Raw genomic sequence first — 19,832 nt, 5'->3', positions numbered from 1 at the left:
TGTATGCTCTGCTGATCGGCGCGGAGTATGGTAGGAGAGTGGGAGTCGGGGCACAGTACCAGCCCCCAGGGTACCCCGAGTCCTTGAACCTGGGGGAGACGATCCTTATTTCCCCGCGAGAACCCTTACCCAGCGCCCTCCCCGGATGATATTAAAGTCGTCGCATTGCATCTCCACCACTTGACCCAGCTACTCATTCGCATGACATCCTACCATAGAGCGTTAGGTACACTGCAAAAGAGATGACAACTGCCAAGACTCAGAATACGAGATTACAGGGAAGAAATGCCGGTCAAGGATCGCGATTCTCCAGAGTCCAGGCTGTGGCGGGCGGGTCAGATGCAATTGATATTAATACCCCATTGAGTAAGGATCCCGTTCGCCAAGAGGTGTGAGTCTAGACGACGAAGCTTGTCGCTCTGATCAGTGATCACCCTTGCAGTGATGACCTCAATTGATGTACATTCGGCTTCAAATCACAATGCCAACTTGGAAAGTTACTTTCAGATGCATCTTCTTTATTGTCCTATCAACTATATATGCCCAAAATGACACCTACAAATCTCAAAAATGGGAGAGCCAAGGTCCAAAACCCAAGGCAGCGAAGTCTTATAAACATCCTCATTCTATCGTAAGAAACAGCGCTCCCCCGCTCATCTCTGATGAGGGAATCCCAACTCCTTCATGTACAAAGGTGAGCGAGCTGCGAAACGCTCTTGGCCGTCGGAAAGGGCGGAACGTCTTCTCGCCCTCCGCGGCTGGCTTTCGGTCGGTTTGACGAAATTTGCCGGTTCTTGACGAGGAACCGCTTACGCGCCGTTGCCGTTGTAGGCAACCAGGTTGGGGGAGCTGTTGAGGGTACCGGTGATCTTGCCAGAGGTACCAAGGGCCTTGATGCGGGCAACGATGGAGGCGGGGGTGCTGAGGCCCTCGACGGACTGGAGGTAGTTGACGAGGCCGGCGACGTGGGGGGAGGCCATGGAGGTACCGGAGATGGTGTTGGTGGCGGTGGTGGAGGTGTACCAAGTGGACAGGATGGAGCTGCCGGGGGCGAAGATGTCCAGGGAAGTTCCGTAGTTGGAGTAGGAAGCAATGGCCCAGGTGCTGGTGATGGCACCGACGGTGATGGCGTTGGCAGCGTTGGCGGGGGAGACGTTGGCGGCGTTCTGGGCCTCGTTACCGGCGGCGACGACGGTGGTGACGCCGGAGTTGTAGGCGGCGTTGATGGCGGTGGTCCAGGCGGTGGAAGCGGGGCCGCCGAGGGACATGTTGACTTACCTGACAATGTGGAACATGCCATCGACGGCCTGGATATGAGACAAGAAAGCATTTCCAAGTCCCGCTCCCGTCGAAGCACCCTTGATCAAGCCAGCAATGTCGGTGACCTGCAGATACGCGGGGTACATGGAAGGCGGCTTCCAGAGGTCACACAAAAAGTCCTACACACACAATGCCCACGTTTCAGCCACATATTCAATTAAGGTAGGTGACCCTTTTTAATAGGCAATCTTTTCGTATCTCGACTCTCAACTTACATATCGAGCGTCGGGAACAGCACATCTCGCCTCGTTGGGCTCAATCGTACAAAAGGGGTAATTCTCCGCAGCGGCGCTCTGCTCGGTCAAGAGGTTGAACAGACTCGACTTGCCCACGTTGGGCAGGCCGACGCACCCCATCTTGAGGTTCTTGCTGACCCTGCCAAACGCCACGACATTGTCCTTGACAACTTCAATCTTTTTCGGAGGCATGGCGACTAATTTGACGGGGCTGACTGGACTTGATCAAAACAAAACCGAAGAAAATGAAATTTCTACCAGAATTCTTCCCTTTTGAGAGTTGTAAAAAGACAGATTCTGCGGGCAAACTTTTTGTAAAATGGCCTGATTATTCCAGTTTAGGCCCACTTAAGAACAAGGGTTAAGGAAGATGCAGTTTTAGGGGTCCTTTTCTGGAAGGCGGCTCGTGCGGAATCGGCGTCTGGGGAAAATGACCAAAATAACCGCCCCACGTGCTGCTCTAAGCCCTTTAAGCTTGACAGTGAACCTGTACAGGGCTTCTCTGTTCAAACGTTGAAACACCGGCGTTTTTTTGAATGATGACAAGCTACATAACAATAAGTTTTGGACCATTCACAATTATCGACGGTAAGAGGTGACCTAGACAAGTAGCTCTATTCTACGCGTTCAAATGGTGTCGTTATCACCACCATCGTGAAGCAGAAGCCGGAGATATGGCAAATCTCAAGCACTTCAAGATAAGGCAAAAGCCGCAATGGATATGTCAGAGAAACTATGTTTCACACAGGAGAGTTGCGCCATTGATACTCGAGACTTTATTGAGCCATACGGCTGAAGGAACAATACATTCTGTCAAGTTCATTTGGAAGCTTCCGTGTCCATCTTGGTTCGCTGTTCATCAAAACCCGTCACTCATGACGCCATCCAATCCTGAAAATCATTACGTTCCCGCTCAAAGCTGCGCTCATAGTTCCCAATGCCAGCCCGCTGTTTCATGTCATAAATATGTGGTCCATTTGGTTCTGTTGTCTCCTGTTGCGAAATCATTACATCTCCTTCAAGAAATCATCAAACTCGGTCTTGGTCTTCATGTGTTGTGGTAGCAACATCTCCTCGAGTGCAGAGGCGATGTTATGGAGAGCATCAAGTTGTTCCTGTTCAACCAACATGTAGATATAATGGTCCTTAATCATCTCCTCAGTCCAACGCTGATGACTATTCGGGTCGGATATGAGGTCGCAGATCTGCTTCAGTCGCGCTGCGTAGTCCCGCAGCATCGTGGGGTCCAGATTGCTGAACTCGGCATGGGACAGCAACCCAATATGAGCTCTACCAGAGTCACTCTCGAGCCATTCCGAGCCGTTGTTGGTCAGGGCGAGGGACGCGGCGTTGACAGTAGACCTCAGGCACTGAACAACAGCTACAGCAGTCTCGGAGGCAGTCTGGGGAAGGAAGTGGTGGCTGATAGCGAGGACATGAATCGTATTTTGAACTTGGTCCTTGAGTGTGTACAGAGCGTCTCGAACTTGGGCAAGACGAGACGTGGGACGTGTCGGTATGCGGCCTGAACGTCCAGGGCTGTTGGCGGAATCTTCCGTGTTTTCTACCGGAAATTGCATATCCTGTGTCCGGTAGGTGTTGAAGTCGCTTGATAACAGTTAGTGACGAGGACGACGATGCCGGGAGACGATGACTTACGCTTGTATAATGGGCAGAAACTCTTGCATCTGCTTGTCCTGCTTGTCCAGTGCAGCAGCATACTTGTTCAAGCTCGCACGGATCCTTGCCTCTTCGCTTGCCGGATGCTGCGGCCAGGCTCTGGCTTTTCTCCGAAGCCTTGCAAGAACAGTACGCAAAGAATCCATCCAGAGCGTGACACTGGGATCGAGGGGAATTTCCTTCTCAACATTCGCGTCCCACTGAGATGCATAATCAGCGAGTATGGGACGAAGATCATTGATGTTCGCCATGAGGGCTTGACAACTGTTGGCGATAGCCGGCGCCTTGTCAAAGCCAGTCAACTCCTTGCTGGTCCGATTGAATGTGTCAAGGAGGTATTCGCCAAGAGACTCTAGCTTCTGGCTGATGATGGTAGGATTCATCGAGGAGTCGTCCAAGTCCAGGGTTTCGCCCAAGGTGCCTTCTGGTTTACTCGATGACTCAGCCTCGTCGGCGTCCTCGTTGCCCATTGTTAGGCGGCCGATATCTCGATTCAGCCCCTCGATTTCCTTGCCGTTGCTTGGTTTCAGTGGCGGCGTTGGAGTTTGCTGCTTAGTCTGGTATGAATTCCAGATTGGCTGAATGGCCTCATTGGGTAGGAGGGAGTTCCCAAGTAAATCTAGGAGGTCTCGCCTTGGTGGCTGATCGCTGCTTGCTGCTGCTGTTGAACTACAGGCTTGCTTGGCAGAAGTCAGGCGAGAGGAGCTCGCGTCTTCAGTCGCCAAAGGACCGGCAGCGGCATTCTTTAGCGTTCCAACAGTCGAAGATGGCTTGCTGGCTGTGGTCGTCGTTGCGAGAGGGGCACTACCGTCCTCGTCATCGGATGAGAGTGACACGACAGAGTAGTCGTCGGCAATCTCCTCCCACTCTTCCAACCCCTGCTTGGCTGGGCTTTGGGGTCCGGCCATCATGTATTCGGGATCGTATTAGGATCGGCTTGTCTTGCTAGCGAATCGAACGTAGAGAGTAATGGTATCGGTCAGCTACAAAATGTGCTTCAGAATGTTAGCAACTGATAAACAGGACGGCGAGATGAGACATTGAGGGAAGTGGCACTTTAACTACCTAATACTTGACGACAAGAGTATTGAGACGGTGCGCATGCATACAAGCTATGTCGTGTTCGTAAAAAAGAGAGGTTGACGGAAGCAGAATACTGTTACTAATGCCGGTGAGACGATGCGAGACGTGGAGGTGACGCGGATGGGGCTGCCGGATAGAGCCTCAGGTAGGTGCAGCCTGATGCCGGCGGCTTGCGAAAGGCAGGGCAGATAAGGCAATCGTCGGGCCTCAGGTTGATGGTTATTGCGCTGCTGTTGATGCTGTAAGATGACAACCGCCCTCAATCGTTGCTGCGTCCAGGCGAGAGGAATGAAGCGGTTAGACAGTTGACCTTACTCCGTAGTTACCTCAGGTTGGCACCTTGGGTGACTCGTCAGGAGAGGTTGATTGCTGAGGTAGGCGGCAGCCGCACCTTGAGGCCCGCTGGAGCTCCAACGTATCAGCAAGCTTATGCGGGGTTGATACCGCCGATCATGCCTTTATTCGGCTCCGGGCGCCCTTCCTGCAGATCGTCCGCCCCGCCGTGGAAGGTCACTGACCTATGCGTTCGCCTCGCGTATCTTATCTTATCAGCTTGGAGCTCTGATAACGATAAGACACCCCGAGCCCCTGGACTTCTTCATTGCGTTAGGCGTTCTTTCGCATTACCTACCTACCAAGAACATCAACTTTGTCAATCTCGTCATCATGGCTCTAGAATGTCCGAGTCTTCACATGCAACGCTAAACCCAAGGATGAGACACGCTCTCCATCTAGAATCGATATTAACCGCAAATGTATGGCTGCTGTTATCCTGTTGCATTCTCGATCGCGTTTTCCGTCGCGGGAGTCCCATCGGCCGTTTCCAAACAACCTCTATTCCCAACAAATGAAATGCTTCAAACAATGGGCATGGCCTGGGCCATCCCAGAAACGTACTAACTGAATCTACAGATGCAGTCTATCCTGAAAGGCTCTCTGAAATCAAGCGCCTTCCCCCGCGCCTACCAAGTACCCGGCCCCAAGTCCTGAGAGCTTCTTCTCGATCGATTCCCTAAGCGCTCATGCTGCTGTTCTCGTTCTGGATCTTTCCAAATTTTCTGTTCATCATCACGAGCTCGAGTCCGTTCTTGATGGGTGGCTCGCCGCGAAGCAAGAGACCGATCTCGCTCGGGTGGAACCAGTTCATCCACACCATGACGAGGAACATGAGCGTCGCGTCAAAGACGTAGACGTACGCTTCGTTGGTCATCAGGTGGCCCTTGTTGCCCTCCAGGTACTCGATGACTCTGAAGACACTACGCACCCAGATCAGAACGCTGGTGACGTAGAGCGTCAGGAGGTAGTAGCGCCAGCGGATCTCGGGCTGGTGAGACTTTGCGGTCGGAACAAGCAACATCCTGCGGTGGAAGAGGGCGGCCACGACGATGAAGAAGCCAAAGACGGCGAGCTGAATGAAGAGGCCGACGATGATGACCTTCTCGCCAATATCCATCATGCTTGCGCCGGACGCCATCATACCACCACCTGTACCACGCGCGTTAGTGATGGCCGACTACTACAGGTTGGCCAAAAAGGGCAAATGCACATACCACTGGACTGCATCAGGAGCGAAAGGACGTCTCCAGAAACGAAGACCTTGGTCAGAAAGCGTCTCTTGATCAAGGCATGGCTCTCTCCGTCGGTCAACATGATGATGCGACCTAGGATCATGTAGATGGAGGCTGCCATGAGGGCCGGAGCGATGAGGAGAAGGACATTCTGGATGATGTAGGGGCCGAGAGTCCAGCATCCGGGCTCTTGTGTCGTGTTTTGCGCTCTTGCAGCGTATCCAACCACTTCACCTGTGCGGAGAATGGTGTAAGCTCATGATCAGGCCATAGGCAAGGGACGGACATGATGTTCTCTTCAGAGCACTTACACAGTCCACCGATGACGAAGGCCGTCATGTACCATGTCTTGGTTCTGATGAGTTGGAAGATGTGAAGACCAGTAGTGAGAACAAAGACGACGCAGAAGAACACCGCCGCTGCTGTGGAAGGCTCGAAACGGTAGAACGACCATTCGGCGTTGACATAGTCGGGGGTACAGCCTCGTGCCATGTTTGCGATCGTGGCACTTTACGAGAACGAGATGGAGAGGAGCCTTTCGATTGTTGACTATGGATCGATAGAAGTACAGCAGCTGGCCGTTCAAGGAAAAGAGGGTCGGGGAAGATCCAGATGAAATCGAAAGGAGCGTTCCTGGGACTTCGATGCAGGCTGTTCCGCTCGCTGAGTGTCGTTCTAGGTAAAGAAGGTATGATGATGGGACTATCTCAAGGTTCAAGGCAGCGAAATGGATTATGCTTATGTGCTTTTCGCTTTAGGACGGCAATGGTCCACGTTGTGTGGTTCATCCAATAAACAAATCGGTTCAATCGTATTCCACCCCCTTAGACTCAGCCACGCAAAAGATACCAGTACAGCTCACAAACGGCAAGTTAGAAGGACCCTTGGCGCACCGTTCGCCAATCTTAGGATCTACCGGCCAGTAGTGCTTCTGTATTCTGTCTGCCTGGGATGCGAGTATCACTGCGCCCCTCTCTGCGTCCCGAGCGTTTGTCTCTCCTCAGTCAAATCTGCTGGAAGGAATTCTCGAAGAAATTTGGACAGTGGGCTTGACCCGGCCGTACAAAGACGTATTGAGTACGGGACCAATCACGATTGTCCCAGTACGACTTGGCGTCCCTACCGGGCGCAGGGGCTGACGAAAGACGCCGGGATCCGGACGCTTTTGGGCACCCGGGAACGGTGGGCCGTGCATGTCAAGCGCCGGAAGATCCACTTTACTAAGGAGCGGGGCTCCGCAATTGCGAGTATTCGCATTGCTCGCTTCGTATTCCCGCATCTCTGCTTCGCAACCACATCGAACTCTGACTGACAACTGTAAAGCCGTCGGCTGGCGGATTACCCCGTGTCCACAATCTTCCATCAACCTTCTTTATTCTTATTCTCTATGGCCAAAACCCGCGTGTTCGTACTCTCTCCTGTCTCTCCCTTCTGCACGCTTGATTTGACTGAGGTGCTGTCTGCGTTTTATGTAGTCGGTTCCAGTCTGAACAAACTTCTGTAGGCGTGAGATCCGCTCGCACCCTCGTACACCCACCCATCACAAAGACCTAAGGTATTGTCACCTTACACGCGGAAATTTTCTTGCATCAACATAGGATCTGAGACGGAACGGCCATCCCTCGTCCGTTGCCCAATCTTCCGATCCAATGGCAACCCGTCGTTCCCATACCAAGTCCCGCACTGGCTGTAGGGACTGTAAGCGGAGGAAAGTCAAGGTAGGTGACACACTGACAGCCCTCCCTCCCTCATCTACCTACCCTAACTTGGCTGCCGCGTACCGAACACGCGGTAAGGGGTTTAGATTTGGACCCAATCAACCTAGCCTCCAATCAGATAAGGACGTCCCTTCATCTGTGGTCCGTTTGCTGATAGCTTGAACTTACCCAGTGCGATGAAGCATACCCGTCCTGCTTCAACTGCTCAAGACACGGCATCCCATGCAGTCTCTCAACATCACAGACCTCACCAGCAAACATCACCCCCCAAAGATCAACAACAACACCATCTGTCAACGGCCTCAGCCCAGAAGCACCATACAACTTCCTAGACGCCGCCATCGACCATGACAGGCTCCATTCTCCCGCTCCGTCCATCGGACACTGGGGCCACGGCCTGGAGTTGATGCACCACTTCACGCTTGTCACCGCAAACAGCCTCTCCGTCCGCCCGGATATGCAACACGTCTGGCGCGTCACCATGCCGGAAATCGGCTACGACTGCCCCTTTGTCATGCACGGCATTCTCACCATCGCGGCGCTGCACAAGGCGTATTTGATACCCTCGGCGCGGGACAAGTACCTCGAACTCGCGACGTCACATCAGACTGCAGGCCTCGAGGGCTTCCGAACGCAGCTTCACACCGTTAACGACACAAACTGGAAGCCATTCTTCTGCTTCGCGTCGCTCGTCGTCTTCTACGTCGCTTCGTTGCCCGTGCTGATGGGGCAGGACCTCGACTCCGAGCCGGATATCATGGGTGTCTTCATCTTTGTGCGAGGGATTCGTGCGATCCTCGAACCATATCAGACAAAAATTGTAAGGACGGAATTTGCGCCAATGGCGACAGGAATATGGACCATTGACCCGAGTGATCCATCATATAAGTGCGTCGACACCCGCCATCAAGAAATTCTTATTCCCAAGACTGACAGACTAAACAGGCTCCCACCCCTCCACAACTCCCCACTCCCACCCGACGTCTTCGAAGCAATCCAAGGCCTCTTAGACTTTTACACAGAAAACCTCCACGACAGCGCGCGCGAAGAGTACGTGACAGCCGTGCGCGAGCTCGAAAAAGCAGTCTACCTCATGGCGCATGCCGGCGCCAACCTCGAGGTCGGCATGATTCTCTTCTGGCCGTACGTCATCTCGGAGAACATCATGGCCGACATACACGCCCTGAACCCGTACAGCCTGGTCCTGCTGGCGTACTTTTCCGTGTTCTTGTGTGTGCTCGAGCCGACGTTTTGGTTCCTTCGGGGGTGGTCGAAGAGGTTGTTTGCTATGGTTGATGCGCAGTTGGCGGGACATCCTGTGTTGTTGGAGGCTGTGAGGTGGCCTCGGAAGCAGGTGTATGAGTTTTATGCGCATATTTGACTGAGTATTCCCATCAGTTGTAAATATGTCGAATCAGGGGAAGCCGAAGCTTCCACGAAGTTTGACGACGATCCACTACCCTACCTCAATGTCTTGATGCGAATGAAATGGCTTGAATCAATTTTCGATAGCTTGACCATCTTCCTGGTAGCACTAATCCTCAAATGTTACTTTCGGCTTTCTCATATCACGTAGGAAGCCTTCTCTTATTTCTCTGAACTGTTTCAGTCGAAACTTGGCAAAAGCTTTCAACACGATCTCCGCTCAGGGAAAGCTTCTTGACGTCATATCAGATGTCACCCCACTGGATCTAGTCAGCCAAGTGTCGGAAATTAACAGGTTTGAGAATCTCCTCATAGAGTCAAACTAACTTGCCAAAACTATATCGTTGCAGCTGAACAGTAAAGCGATATGTACCAGATGTCAACATCCAGGTATCGGAACTAAGGTAGATCAAGGGGTATATTGTCTGTGTACTGAGAAAATATGCATTTAGATATATTTTTAATAATGCTTTACTGATCGAGAGGAAACTTAAGTCAAGTTTCTCTCTTATATGGCCTCCGTAACGGGGACACATTTCCAACCGAGTCATGTTGCCCCCTCATTAATCATCTCTCTATTGGTTGTCTATTGATGATTTTCGGGTGTTTGCGCCGTTACCGAGATCCTGAACGTCGAGTTGAATGAAAAGTCGATTCGCCCGCGGTCAAATTCCGACATGTGGAATTCATTTTTTAGTTCTCCCACTACACCAGAAGAACGGATTTGTGGTGTGATAGAAGCCCACTTTCCCAGGACGTCACTTGGTGTTGCACCAAAACCCGAACCCAACATTCCCAGGAAGTCGTACATCGAAACACTCCTGCTATGAAACGGCAGAGGGTCCAAGAACATGAAGCGGGGTTTTTCAGAGATCGAGTGATCTCTAAACACCTTATGCAAATACTTCGCCCGGTGGTTGAATATATTACGAAGCCCCCTTCGCGCCTCTTCGTCTCCGAGTTCCAGCTCACTACCACTTTGGATCCAGTCATGATAGGCCTTGCTATCTTTTCCCTCCTGATAGTGGCGAAAGTCCGGGAAATCGCCGCTACGAAGTGACGTGGTTTCGATGGCAACTTCTGAGTTTCCTATCCCAAAGTTGCTCTTGTCAAAGTTTGAGAGTCCTCTAAACCTGCACCGGGTGCTTTTCGTTTTCTCATCGATCTCTTTCGTAAAACGCCCCAAAATCTCCCAGGCTTCCTTGAATGCTTGGTCTTTGATGACAGCGTGAGCATCATGCAGAAGAATGCTAGAAGAAATATTAGCATACTTCTTGCTTTCAAGTTGCAACCATTCAAGGCGACTGGTCTAATGAGACAGCCATCTTACAGGTCCACATAGTCGAGTTGCAGTCTCTCCAAGGTCTTTTTCATGGTAGTGTCAGCCTCGGATCTCCTAGCGCAGATGTTAGCATAGATCATGTGACATAGCGATTACACATAACGTAGTCATTGGTAGAAAGTCAGTGCCATCTCACAGCTTTTGAAAGGTGAAGCGCTTTGACCGAGACGCGTTCCGCAGCGGAGCGTGGACTTTTATAGTCACGAAGAAGTCCTTTCTATCGACCTTACTGTTCTTGATGATCTTGCCGACTTTCCTTTCCTGCTCTTCCACATCCTCAATATGATCAGTGGAGGAGACAATGCCTACTTCCAGAATCTGCCTGAACACGTCCACAAACTTGGCCGAGTAATGACTTTTAACGGAGACGTAGAGTGTTCCAAATGCAAGGTCAAGCTGAAGATTGGCATTAGAAAGCAAGTCGATGTGGATGAAGAACTTAGGCCACTCACGACTGGATAATAACGCTCAGGATCTTCCTCTAGCGTTGTCGAGGCCATGTTTGATTTGAGAAAGTAATAGGGGCGAGGATGAAAGAAAGCGATGTTGAGGAAAGGATGGTAAAAGAATCAGTGCAGAGGTTGTCGAAGCTTGTCTTTGTGATGAGCGCGGTCAAGCTTCAATTTGTACTTGTCGCTCAGCCTATTCCAATATGACGGCATGATCGTAGGATCTTTGTTCAATGGTCGCTATTTCATTGAATACGAACACCGGATATCTTCTGAAGAAACAACGATTTTCATCCCTGTTGACTGAAAGCAAACTTCTTTCATCTCTTTGACCCTGAACAGCCAAAACTTTTCACTCAAGCACAGGGTTTTTGCTTGGCTTTCTTCCAGCCAACCATGCATGTGATTTCCCCATTTCTTTGACGTGGAACACAGAAGATCAATCGACGAGACCAACGAAACCCTCACCCACTTATTGAAGTGGGGACTAAATGCTCTCAAAGGAGAACAACGTGGTTGATTTCTTTCTAGTCACACTGTTTTCAAAGTTCGATAACCGTACCGACGGAGAACTCTTGACCAGAACAAAGCACGAACATGGTAAGATTTTTGCAAGGGCAAGAAAGTTCGGAGTTGCGCACATGTGGGCTGCTCTGGACGAAAAGATTTCCGGTCACATGTCGATGTAGACTTCGAAGGTTGCTGCAGTGCAGTATTACTTCCGAAGATGGGTGGCCACGCTCAGAAAAGACACTAATCTGGCTCTGAAGCACTGTGGAAAAGAAGCACTGGGATTCGTGGATATCAATCAAGATTTATGAGGTCTTAGAAATGCTGGAGAGGTAGCAAGTATGCAATTATGAATACCCTAGTTGTATGAGCGCAATTAAAAGAAGTAGACGCTGCCAAATCTCGGTAGAGGGCTCAGGCAGGAAGTCGAAGATTCATTGCGTTCGGGACAGAACCATGCTTTCGTAGACAATGAAGACGACTTATAGAACACGGTGACTACATCGTGGCATAGGTATGTAATGTTCATATCGAGTAAGCTTCGCAGTGGACATTAGCTCGACTATACATGATCCGGGCCCAGCTGCATCCTAGTGTTTGCAAGATGGAGCAGCAGTAGGGAAATCTTGACGTCTGACAGTTGAGATAGATCAGGATTTTGTCTCGAATCTCAGGACAGAATAAGAATCAAGTTAGATTACTTTCTCGATTAAGACAAGTTATTTGGGAAACGGAATTTTGGAAGTATTTCGCGGCTCCAGTTGATAAACTGTTGCCAAATTGCCCAGATTTATGCAAACTACCTACCTAATTTTACACTCTCTTGCCAAGACAATACCGCTTAGTATTGATGCTGCGACACCCTGATCATTATTCCCTTGTAATGCAATTACTCACCTCATACATACACTCTTGATAAACCTGCGAGGTTGGTTAAATGCAGCGGGATGAAGGTCGAATTGTGTTCGTGCGTTGCACGTGGTGGTACCGCGGTTAAGGTCTAGACCGGTGAGCCAACCACGGTGATTCAATTCTCCACGACGCTATGGATCACGGCTGGGAATGATCCTCAGCGCTCGCCCTATAATACTTCAAACGAAATCCGGGTCTTGGAGAAGACTGACAAAGTCTGGAGTCTGGGGCGTTAATGCGCATGTGCATAGAGTGTTGGGCTCTGAAACTCCCCATCAGCTGTCTGCAGGCGGTGGTATATTTGCGATCACGTGGGAACCGGACAAGCTATCGTAAAAGACGGTATATTTGCCCAAATACAACTGATTTCGGATGTCTCTGAGTGACTGGCTTTTTCCAGCATCGGTTCTTCGATAGCTCGAGTTTAGTGGTCACACAAAGTACTCCTCCTTGACCAGCTGGTTTCAAGCAGTCTTCTCAGCTTTATGCGCTGTCACAAGTCGAACTTTTGCCTGTCTATTTCAACCATATCCTCATTGGAAATTTTTACGTGAGTATATATAACCGACATGTTTCAACTGAGCCCGTGCTCAAAGGTTTGTAGAAGAAACTCAATTGTGGAAAGCCATAGAAAACCAAGACGGTTACGCGAAGATTAGACTAGGTACGCGGAGGTTTAACAACACTAACCCACTTCTAATGTCGTGAGAAACAGATTACTACGTCGGATCTCTAGAGAATTTGAGTACTTATCCCATCAACTGCAAGACAACGTCAGTAAAATAGTGGGTACTTACTGTTCGTAAACGTTAGGTAGTTGACAAAAGACGTCAACCCCTTTTGAAGTAGTTATCAAGTATCACCTTGATTTCCCCCTGGTGGTAAGGCGATAACGAAACCTTCATTGCATCCTTATACCTGCTAACATCGATCTTTTTCTTGCTCCCTGTTCCGCTCTCTTCTTCGCGTTCTTTCTTTCCTGCCGCCTCTCCGGCCTCCAACCCTATCACCGATCTTGAGACCGGCATTGGATGATTTCCACGTTCCTGTTGACGATTTAGCATCTGCCAGTCTTTTACAGCTTGTCGAATCTCTTCATCATGCGCCATATGCCAGGCGAGAATCATTGTACTTGGCCATGATTTCCCGTGCAGCGCAACGAGGACATGTACCGTGTCCATTGTCACCAACTCCAATGGCCATGTACTCTTCTGATCCTGGACTGTGATCTTTGTTTTGGGTACTTTAGCAAGCCGCACAAAGCTGGACTTGGTGTGTTTACGTGCCTCCATCCAGGACTTCAGGTCGGGATAATTGGGCAAGACTAAGGCTTGTTGGTGATAGACGGCTGGGGTTTGGAGTGCTTCGACGAGCACAAAAGTATCATTTTGACTGCTCCAAGGTCTGACCCCAAGAAACTGGGCTCTTCCTTTTCCATCTTTCTGGGCTGTGACCTCTTCTATCAGCTTCTTCCAAACCACCTCGGCTGTTTCGGAAGTGCGGTTCTCATCATGCAGAATAATACTAGCACTGATATCAGCATAGCGCACGTGAGTTGGCTTTCAAACGTGGTGATTGATACAGAGGAGGGGGACTTCTTACAGGTCTACGCTTTTGAGCTTCATTGAGGCCAAGGACTCAGTCAAGAACTTATTCAAGAACTTAAGGACTTTCTTTTCGAGGATTTTAGCTTTCTCCTTCGAGTCTTGGACTTCAAGTGTCACGACTTTCGCCTTCGCCTCTTGGGATTTCTCCTCCGCCTCTTGGGATTTCTCCCCCGCCTCTAGGGCTTCCTGTTCCGGTACTTGAACTTTAAGTGACACGAAAAGTTTCTCCCTGGGAATTTTGTCTTTGATCATTGCAATGACCTGACAGAACTTCTGTTTTAGTTCAGAGTCAGGATTCACGTCCTTGCCATCCCTTTTCAGATCGAGGTTGTAAAAGCGGTTGTCCATAATTGTCACGGCTAGGTCCACAACTTCGGAAGTGCTACGACTTTCTGTGGGATTGTCTTCTCCAATCTTGTAGTAAAGTGTTCCGAATTTAGGGACATCGAGCTGAAAATGTCAAAATTGGTGTCATTTCGAATGTCAATCCATTCCATATTACTTACAATTGTAACAAAAGGGCTATCTCTCGGGTTGTAGTGTGTTGAGTCCATGGTGGAGATTCATAAGGAAGAGTAAAAGATAGCTATGCCAATAACCGAGCTGACTGCTAGGCGGAGAGATTGATGGCAGACGTGCACCGCTCAGATCAGAGCCAGACAACAAGCTAGAACGACCTTCTGAGGAACGCAGGCACAGGCAATGGTACGAGACAGATTCAGGAGTTGTTGAAGAGTGTCCAGGTATGATTTGACTCGGATAAGGCATCCCACTGGCAGTAAGTGGCTTCGCATTCAACAGTCGGCACGGCTCCATCCTTAAGTGCTCTTGCTTGAAGCTTTCCACACCCAGGGCTGCGAATACCAAAATTCACGAATGTGAACAGCGTTCTTGGTTTCCTGTCGTCCAATAAGGAGCTTTAACCAACTCTTTGACTGAGCACTGAATAGTGTGTATTGTTCTTGAAACAAGGATCCCTGGATTGCTTTGATCGTAGCAAACTTCGTCCACCTTTCCCTTTGAATAAGCTGGTCCCGGTCTTCCCTGTGCCTCTCTTCCACTACAAAGAAGATACGAAAATATGCAGGCCACTACGTCGCACTGAAAGAGATATGAAAGACATAGCAAACGCGGATGATTCTATGTTCTGTTCAGCGAACAGCCTCTGAATATCAACGCAATGATCGCTGGTTGTAGTCCACTGATGTCGAGGTAGGGCGTCTTGAAAAGCTCCGACTCCTTGTTGAGGCCTCTCGCGTGAGAAGCTGTCAAATACCAAGGTGGCCTCGAATGCGGCTGTCAGACCTCAATGCGCATATCCGATAATTCCGATCTCAATCAATCGACTTCTTGTTTTCATTAGCCGTCCTGAATATGAGATTCGAAAATCTTTCTCTTCCTTGGCAGCTCTGTTAAACCTGCTGAGATCCATTTCCTCCAATTCTCGCAGTTGTTTCTGTGATACTGGAACGCCTGTCTCGAGTACCCCTTCAGCTTCTGGATCCCTTGATCACTGACTCGTGGGCAATGTAGATGAACCATCCCAGAATACCATGACGGATGGACAAACTCTCTGTGGAACGCAGCGTGAAATTCTCCTTCTCTAATAATCCAACGCAAGGTCGAGGAATCTTCATAGCGGTGGATTTTAGGGGGCCAAGGAAGCAGTGAACTCCGACCCATATCCTGTCTTGTCACAATGCTCCGGCCTTGAGCTACGAGCCTCGCAATCTACTGCGAGCTGAATTCTAAGGTGAACACCGCCAGACTGATACAACCTCGCCTCTACTCCATTTCTTACCTCTCTACATTGTAAAAGATTGAATGGAAACCGCGTGGCTGGTATTTCGTGGCTTCTCCGGAACACCTATGTACTCCACGCTTTGGCCATGCATGGAAGGAGGTTGAGATGAATTGCAATGCAATGGGGGTCCAAACCATGGCTTCGGACGAAAGCAGCCAATCACGGGGGCTTGAATCTGCATGACGCTGCAGACATCGGCCGAGAAATGGTGCGTAGCGCCCGTGCCCAGTCTGCACCTCCAGAGACGTCTTTCAGATCGTGAATGGACTGGCCAACGCCTGTAGTTTGGTCCAAGGCACTGGGCCTCTGTGGCATCAGTGCGCATGCAACTGGGGTAAAGGGTTCTGGAACCCCTCGCCGGTCGAGCTGTGTGTTACGCAGGTCAATGTCTGGCCCGCAGATTAGGTACTTGGCCAAGGCGCCGTATCAGACCCTGTCTTACCCGACATACTGGCCGCGAAAGTCACACTGCAAATGCGCATGTCAGCTTACCTCTAGACGATCAGTATGGGAGACTTTAACTCTTTTCACATCAGGAGCTTGGGTTCTCATCTGAAAGTCGGTGGTTGACGCCGTATCGCTGGTCTGAAGGGCAGACTATCAACGACAGACTTTGGCCGAAGGCTGTTGACATGATCGCCGACCGAACTTCATTGACTGACTGACATTAGCGCTACACGGAGCCGTTGAATCTTGATAATTAAGCGTCAAGATCTGTGATTGACCCGGTGGTCTGGTCAGGACTCGGCTGCGGCTTGATCCCGTTTTAATCACGCAACCACTTGTTGCACGTGGATTCTTCTACTGGCATATACGGCGAATAGATATAGTATCTGCAGTACGGCCTTAATGGAATTGATAGAGAATGAAAGGTCTCAGGACCCATGGCACTGGATGCGCTCTGTTCCTGTGTTTCACGATCGACCCCTTCCCCTTTTGTGCTTCTTTGTCCATGTCCATGCGGCTCTCTTTACCTTCAAACTACTTTCCTTTTGGAAATGGTGCCTCTCTCATTGGTTCGAGATACCTTTGGCGTCAATGTGTAAGCGCACTAATAGCTTTGGCTCTGCCGGACCTGCTCAGCCGCCACCGAGAATACAATGTCCGTTTCGCATGCCGTTAGACGCTAGAGACTTCGGATTCCGTAAGCTTCCCAGGCTGTTGACAACACCCGATTTACAACACTTTGCAGTACAATGAAGCCTGGCTAAGAGGCATGTCAGCAGCGATGATAGTCCAAGTGCCTTCGGCTTGCCCATGGGGTAACCATACCACCGGGGCCGACATGATGGCTTGACCTTGCCGCCGGACTTTCTGATGCGTCTGGATCGGATCGAAAGTGCATGCGAGAAAGTGAGAATGTCTGAGAAGAGCAGGGATTTTGAGTCGTTCTTCACATCTATAAAGATGGTGTATTCACATTAAGAATTCTGACTTCTTGGCATCCTCTCTCAGACATCTTCCACAGCAACCACTGCCAAGACACTGCACGTCTTCCTTCCCGTCGACCGCATCATCGCCCCATCTTTCTTTCGTAATGCACGCTTCAAGCCTCCTTCTCGCTGGCCTCTTGGCACTCGCCAATGCCGCAGTCCTCCCCCACGCTGAAGATGCCTCTTCTGGTGCCGTCGTCGCAAAGGGTCTTGACACTCGCGGCGGAGCCAAGTGCCCAGCAGTCTGGAAGCAAGTCAACACTGAGCTCAACTCTCTCTTCATGAGTGGTCCTCAGTGCAACGATCTCGCACGCGCATCTATCCGCGCAATCTTCCATGACTGTGGCTCCTGGGACACCTCCCAAGGCCTCAACGGTGGCTGCGACGGCTCGCTAATTGTCGGTGTCAACCCTGATGTCGAACTCAACAGGAGCGAGAACAGGGGCCTGCAGAAAATTGCCGGTGTTCTACAGGGTCTTGCAACCAAGTACAACACTACCGTTGCGGACATGATTGTCTTCGCTGGAAGTAAGTCTCGCTATGAAATCAGAAAAGTCACGTGGGAAGTATTCTTTTGCTGATATCCCACGCCTCAGATGCCGCAATCTTCCTCTGCCCCGGGGGGCCCAAGGTGAAGACCTTCATCGGCCGTGCGGACAGCACCACGTCTGCCAAGGATGGTGGCTTGCCTGACGTCTTTGCCTCCGCCGACGTACTCGTTGCACTCTTCCAGAAGAAGGGCCTTGACGCCGAGGCTCTTGCTGCGCTCCTGGGGGCTCACAGCACCTCGACGCAAAACTTTGTCGATACGACCAAGGCCAACGCGTCCCAAGACTCAACGTAAGTCGCCTCATCATGTCATGAAATTCAACATCGTTATACAAATGCTGATCATTCACTACCAGGCCTGGAAAATGGGACGTCAGCTACTACAAGGAGACATACGACTTCGCGACTAAGGGCACTGCTGCACCGGGCGTCTTTGTGTTCCCGTCGGACTCCAAAATCTCCACCTCTACCTCTGGAGACATCGGAAAGAAGTTCCAGGGCTTCATCGGACAGCAGAATAAGTGGAGCAGCAGCTTTACCAACGCGTGAGTTACTCCATGATGAGAAAATTGCATGTATGCTCGATTACTGACGCGGAGTAGTATGGAAAAAATGGCACTGTTTGGAAATGATAAGAACAACCTGGCCGATTGCACCGACAGTATCACCAGGCTCTGAGTTCTTAAAGCAGTGGCTCTGCGTTGATCGCATGTACTGAACGTGGCGATGATTCCATGTTAATATCTTATTTTCTTTGGGGGCTGAACGTTAGCTGCCGGTGTGATAGATCTCCTGATCTCACGAGATTTATGACGTGATAGAGTTTAATGATTGATGTTCAGTATTATAAAATATTAGATAAAAATACGTACTCTGACCCGACCCCAAATGAGTTGTAGTTTGAATTTCGGCTTTAAACGGAAGATGCCATATGGCCAAAACAAATTGCACATTATTATCGCTACTTAGGTTTGATTCTTGAATTTCTTGCGCAAATTCTGTATCTTGGACTCTGATCCCAGTATAGGTAGACAAGATAGGTCAGTGATGGAATGAATTGAACGTCCACTCCCCTAGGTACCTAGGTATATAAAGTGTGTTCATAGAAGTCCTTTTCATGTATATTATTTCGCAAGAACCAACCTCTCTTTGAACAGTTCTGGCTAGATGAAAGACAACACCTGAATAAGACAACACATAAATAATATACGATCTCTCAAATCCACTGGAGTTTTAAACACCGAAATCAGCAAGTGACTTTTGTCCTTCATCCGTGAACATCATCCTGCCGTTGAAGTACCCAACGAACCAAACCCCCAGATACCGCCAGTGCCACCACCAGAAATGGTCCTGGGCACCAAACCATCCGAACACGAGATCCAAGTTATAACATAGGTTGTTACACGCCCCTAGAACCAGGACGCTCAGGATTGCGACGAAATGGACTGCTCGCTTTCCGTAGATGCGATCGACAATGAAGGCGTTGATGAGGCCTCCCATGGCGCCTCCCATGCCCAGAGGGCAAAACACGATGGTCCACATGAACTTAGGGAACATACTGCGCCATCCTGAAAAGGCAGCGATGCTGACTATGAGCATTGCAACTTCGAAGACAAGGGAATTGAGCCAGAAGAGGAGAAATGGACGGAGGTAGATAGCACGTCGCTTCGAGGCTGTGGTTTTGTCCTCATCAGCAGTTACTACTATCTGATAGACTGGTTGAGACATGGTTGGCGAGTCTTCTTCGACGATTCTGTAAAGTTTGATCGTCGATACGTTTGGGGTCTCGGGAAGATGTTTGCACAGGTTGGAAGATGTAAGGCTTCGAACGTAGGAAGCTGAGGCTGTATTTGAGATATGAGCTCAGACACAGGGGATACCTCAGGTAGTCAGGTCGGTTGAGTTTCTTTTGTAGTTCCACATCTAATACTTTCTCACATGGATATATGGAAGAATTCAGACTGGGAGGAAAGTACCAGCCGAGACGGATTACTAAACACGACCAATGATATCCTCGGCTGTCTTCTCACAATATACCCCGCGATGCGATACATATGGCCATACATCAGACGACTTGGTTCTCATTCGTCGTAACTTATTGCTAGCCCCTCGAATGACCTTTAGTAAATTCACGCATCCCTCGGATACACCATTCAAGGATTAGTATTCTCTGTTTTGAGTTCAATTAAAGCTGAG

The 19,832-nt window shown here is 49.9% G+C and overlaps 8 protein-coding genes across 8 annotated transcripts; 2 read left to right on the top strand and 6 right to left on the bottom strand.

Moving 5' to 3' along the window:
• Positions 1-809: 809 nt before the first annotated feature.
• Positions 810-1,748, bottom strand: CTAM01_16412 (subtilase; the record flags this gene model as incomplete). Its single annotated transcript, XM_060532405.1, has 3 exons — positions 810-1,273; positions 1,358-1,439; positions 1,536-1,748. 3 exons carry the CDS (start codon positions 1,746-1,748, stop codon positions 810-812), a joined length of 759 nt encoding a protein of 252 aa, XP_060373031.1.
• An 815-nt stretch (positions 1,749-2,563) lies between these two features.
• Positions 2,564-4,144, bottom strand: CTAM01_16411 (uncharacterized protein; the record flags this gene model as incomplete). The annotated part of the gene is made up of 2 exons (XM_060532404.1): positions 2,564-3,164; positions 3,216-4,144. The coding sequence occupies 2 exons, from the start codon at positions 4,142-4,144 to the stop codon at positions 2,564-2,566; spliced, it is 1,530 nt and encodes a 509-aa protein (XP_060373030.1).
• Positions 4,145-5,331: 1,187 nt separating this feature from the next.
• CTAM01_16410 (RTM1) lies at positions 5,332-6,379 on the bottom strand (the record flags this gene model as incomplete). The annotated part of the gene is made up of 3 exons (XM_060532403.1): positions 5,332-5,804; positions 5,870-6,121; positions 6,199-6,379. 3 exons carry the CDS (start codon positions 6,377-6,379, stop codon positions 5,332-5,334), a joined length of 906 nt encoding a protein of 301 aa, XP_060373029.1.
• Positions 6,380-7,536: 1,157 nt separating this feature from the next.
• Positions 7,537-8,986, top strand: CTAM01_16409 (uncharacterized protein; the record flags this gene model as incomplete). The annotated part of the gene is made up of 2 exons (XM_060532402.1): positions 7,537-7,605; positions 7,778-8,986. 2 exons carry the CDS (start codon positions 7,537-7,539, stop codon positions 8,984-8,986), a joined length of 1,278 nt encoding a protein of 425 aa, XP_060373028.1.
• Positions 8,987-9,616: 630 nt separating this feature from the next.
• On the bottom strand, positions 9,617-10,872 carry CTAM01_16408 (aldo/keto reductase; the record flags this gene model as incomplete). The annotated part of the gene is made up of 4 exons (XM_060532401.1): positions 9,617-10,280; positions 10,361-10,426; positions 10,509-10,768; positions 10,825-10,872. The coding sequence occupies 4 exons, from the start codon at positions 10,870-10,872 to the stop codon at positions 9,617-9,619; spliced, it is 1,038 nt and encodes a 345-aa protein (XP_060373027.1).
• A 2,469-nt stretch (positions 10,873-13,341) lies between these two features.
• CTAM01_16407 (uncharacterized protein) lies at positions 13,342-14,404 on the bottom strand (the record flags this gene model as incomplete). The annotated part of the gene is made up of 3 exons (XM_060532400.1): positions 13,342-13,465; positions 13,846-14,300; positions 14,357-14,404. The coding sequence occupies 3 exons, from the start codon at positions 14,402-14,404 to the stop codon at positions 13,342-13,344; spliced, it is 627 nt and encodes a 208-aa protein (XP_060373026.1).
• A 2,787-nt stretch (positions 14,405-17,191) lies between these two features.
• Positions 17,192-18,314, top strand: CTAM01_16406 (versatile peroxidase VPL1; the record flags this gene model as incomplete). The annotated part of the gene is made up of 4 exons (XM_060532399.1): positions 17,192-17,615; positions 17,684-17,927; positions 17,993-18,181; positions 18,239-18,314. The coding sequence occupies 4 exons, from the start codon at positions 17,192-17,194 to the stop codon at positions 18,312-18,314; spliced, it is 933 nt and encodes a 310-aa protein (XP_060373025.1).
• A 555-nt stretch (positions 18,315-18,869) lies between these two features.
• On the bottom strand, positions 18,870-19,364 carry CTAM01_16405 (uncharacterized protein; the record flags this gene model as incomplete). Its single annotated transcript, XM_060532398.1, has 1 exon — positions 18,870-19,364. One exon carries the CDS (start codon positions 19,362-19,364, stop codon positions 18,870-18,872), a length of 495 nt encoding a protein of 164 aa, XP_060373024.1.
• Positions 19,365-19,832: the final 468 nt, after the last annotated feature.

Source organism: Colletotrichum tamarilloi (genome assembly GCF_030869305.1).
Source record: "Colletotrichum tamarilloi strain Tom-12 chromosome Unknown Scaffold_219.1, whole genome shotgun sequence".
NCBI classification, from domain to species: Eukaryota; Fungi; Ascomycota; class Sordariomycetes; order Glomerellales; family Glomerellaceae; genus Colletotrichum; species Colletotrichum tamarilloi.
This window is presented reverse-complemented; position numbering and strand designations above follow the sequence as displayed.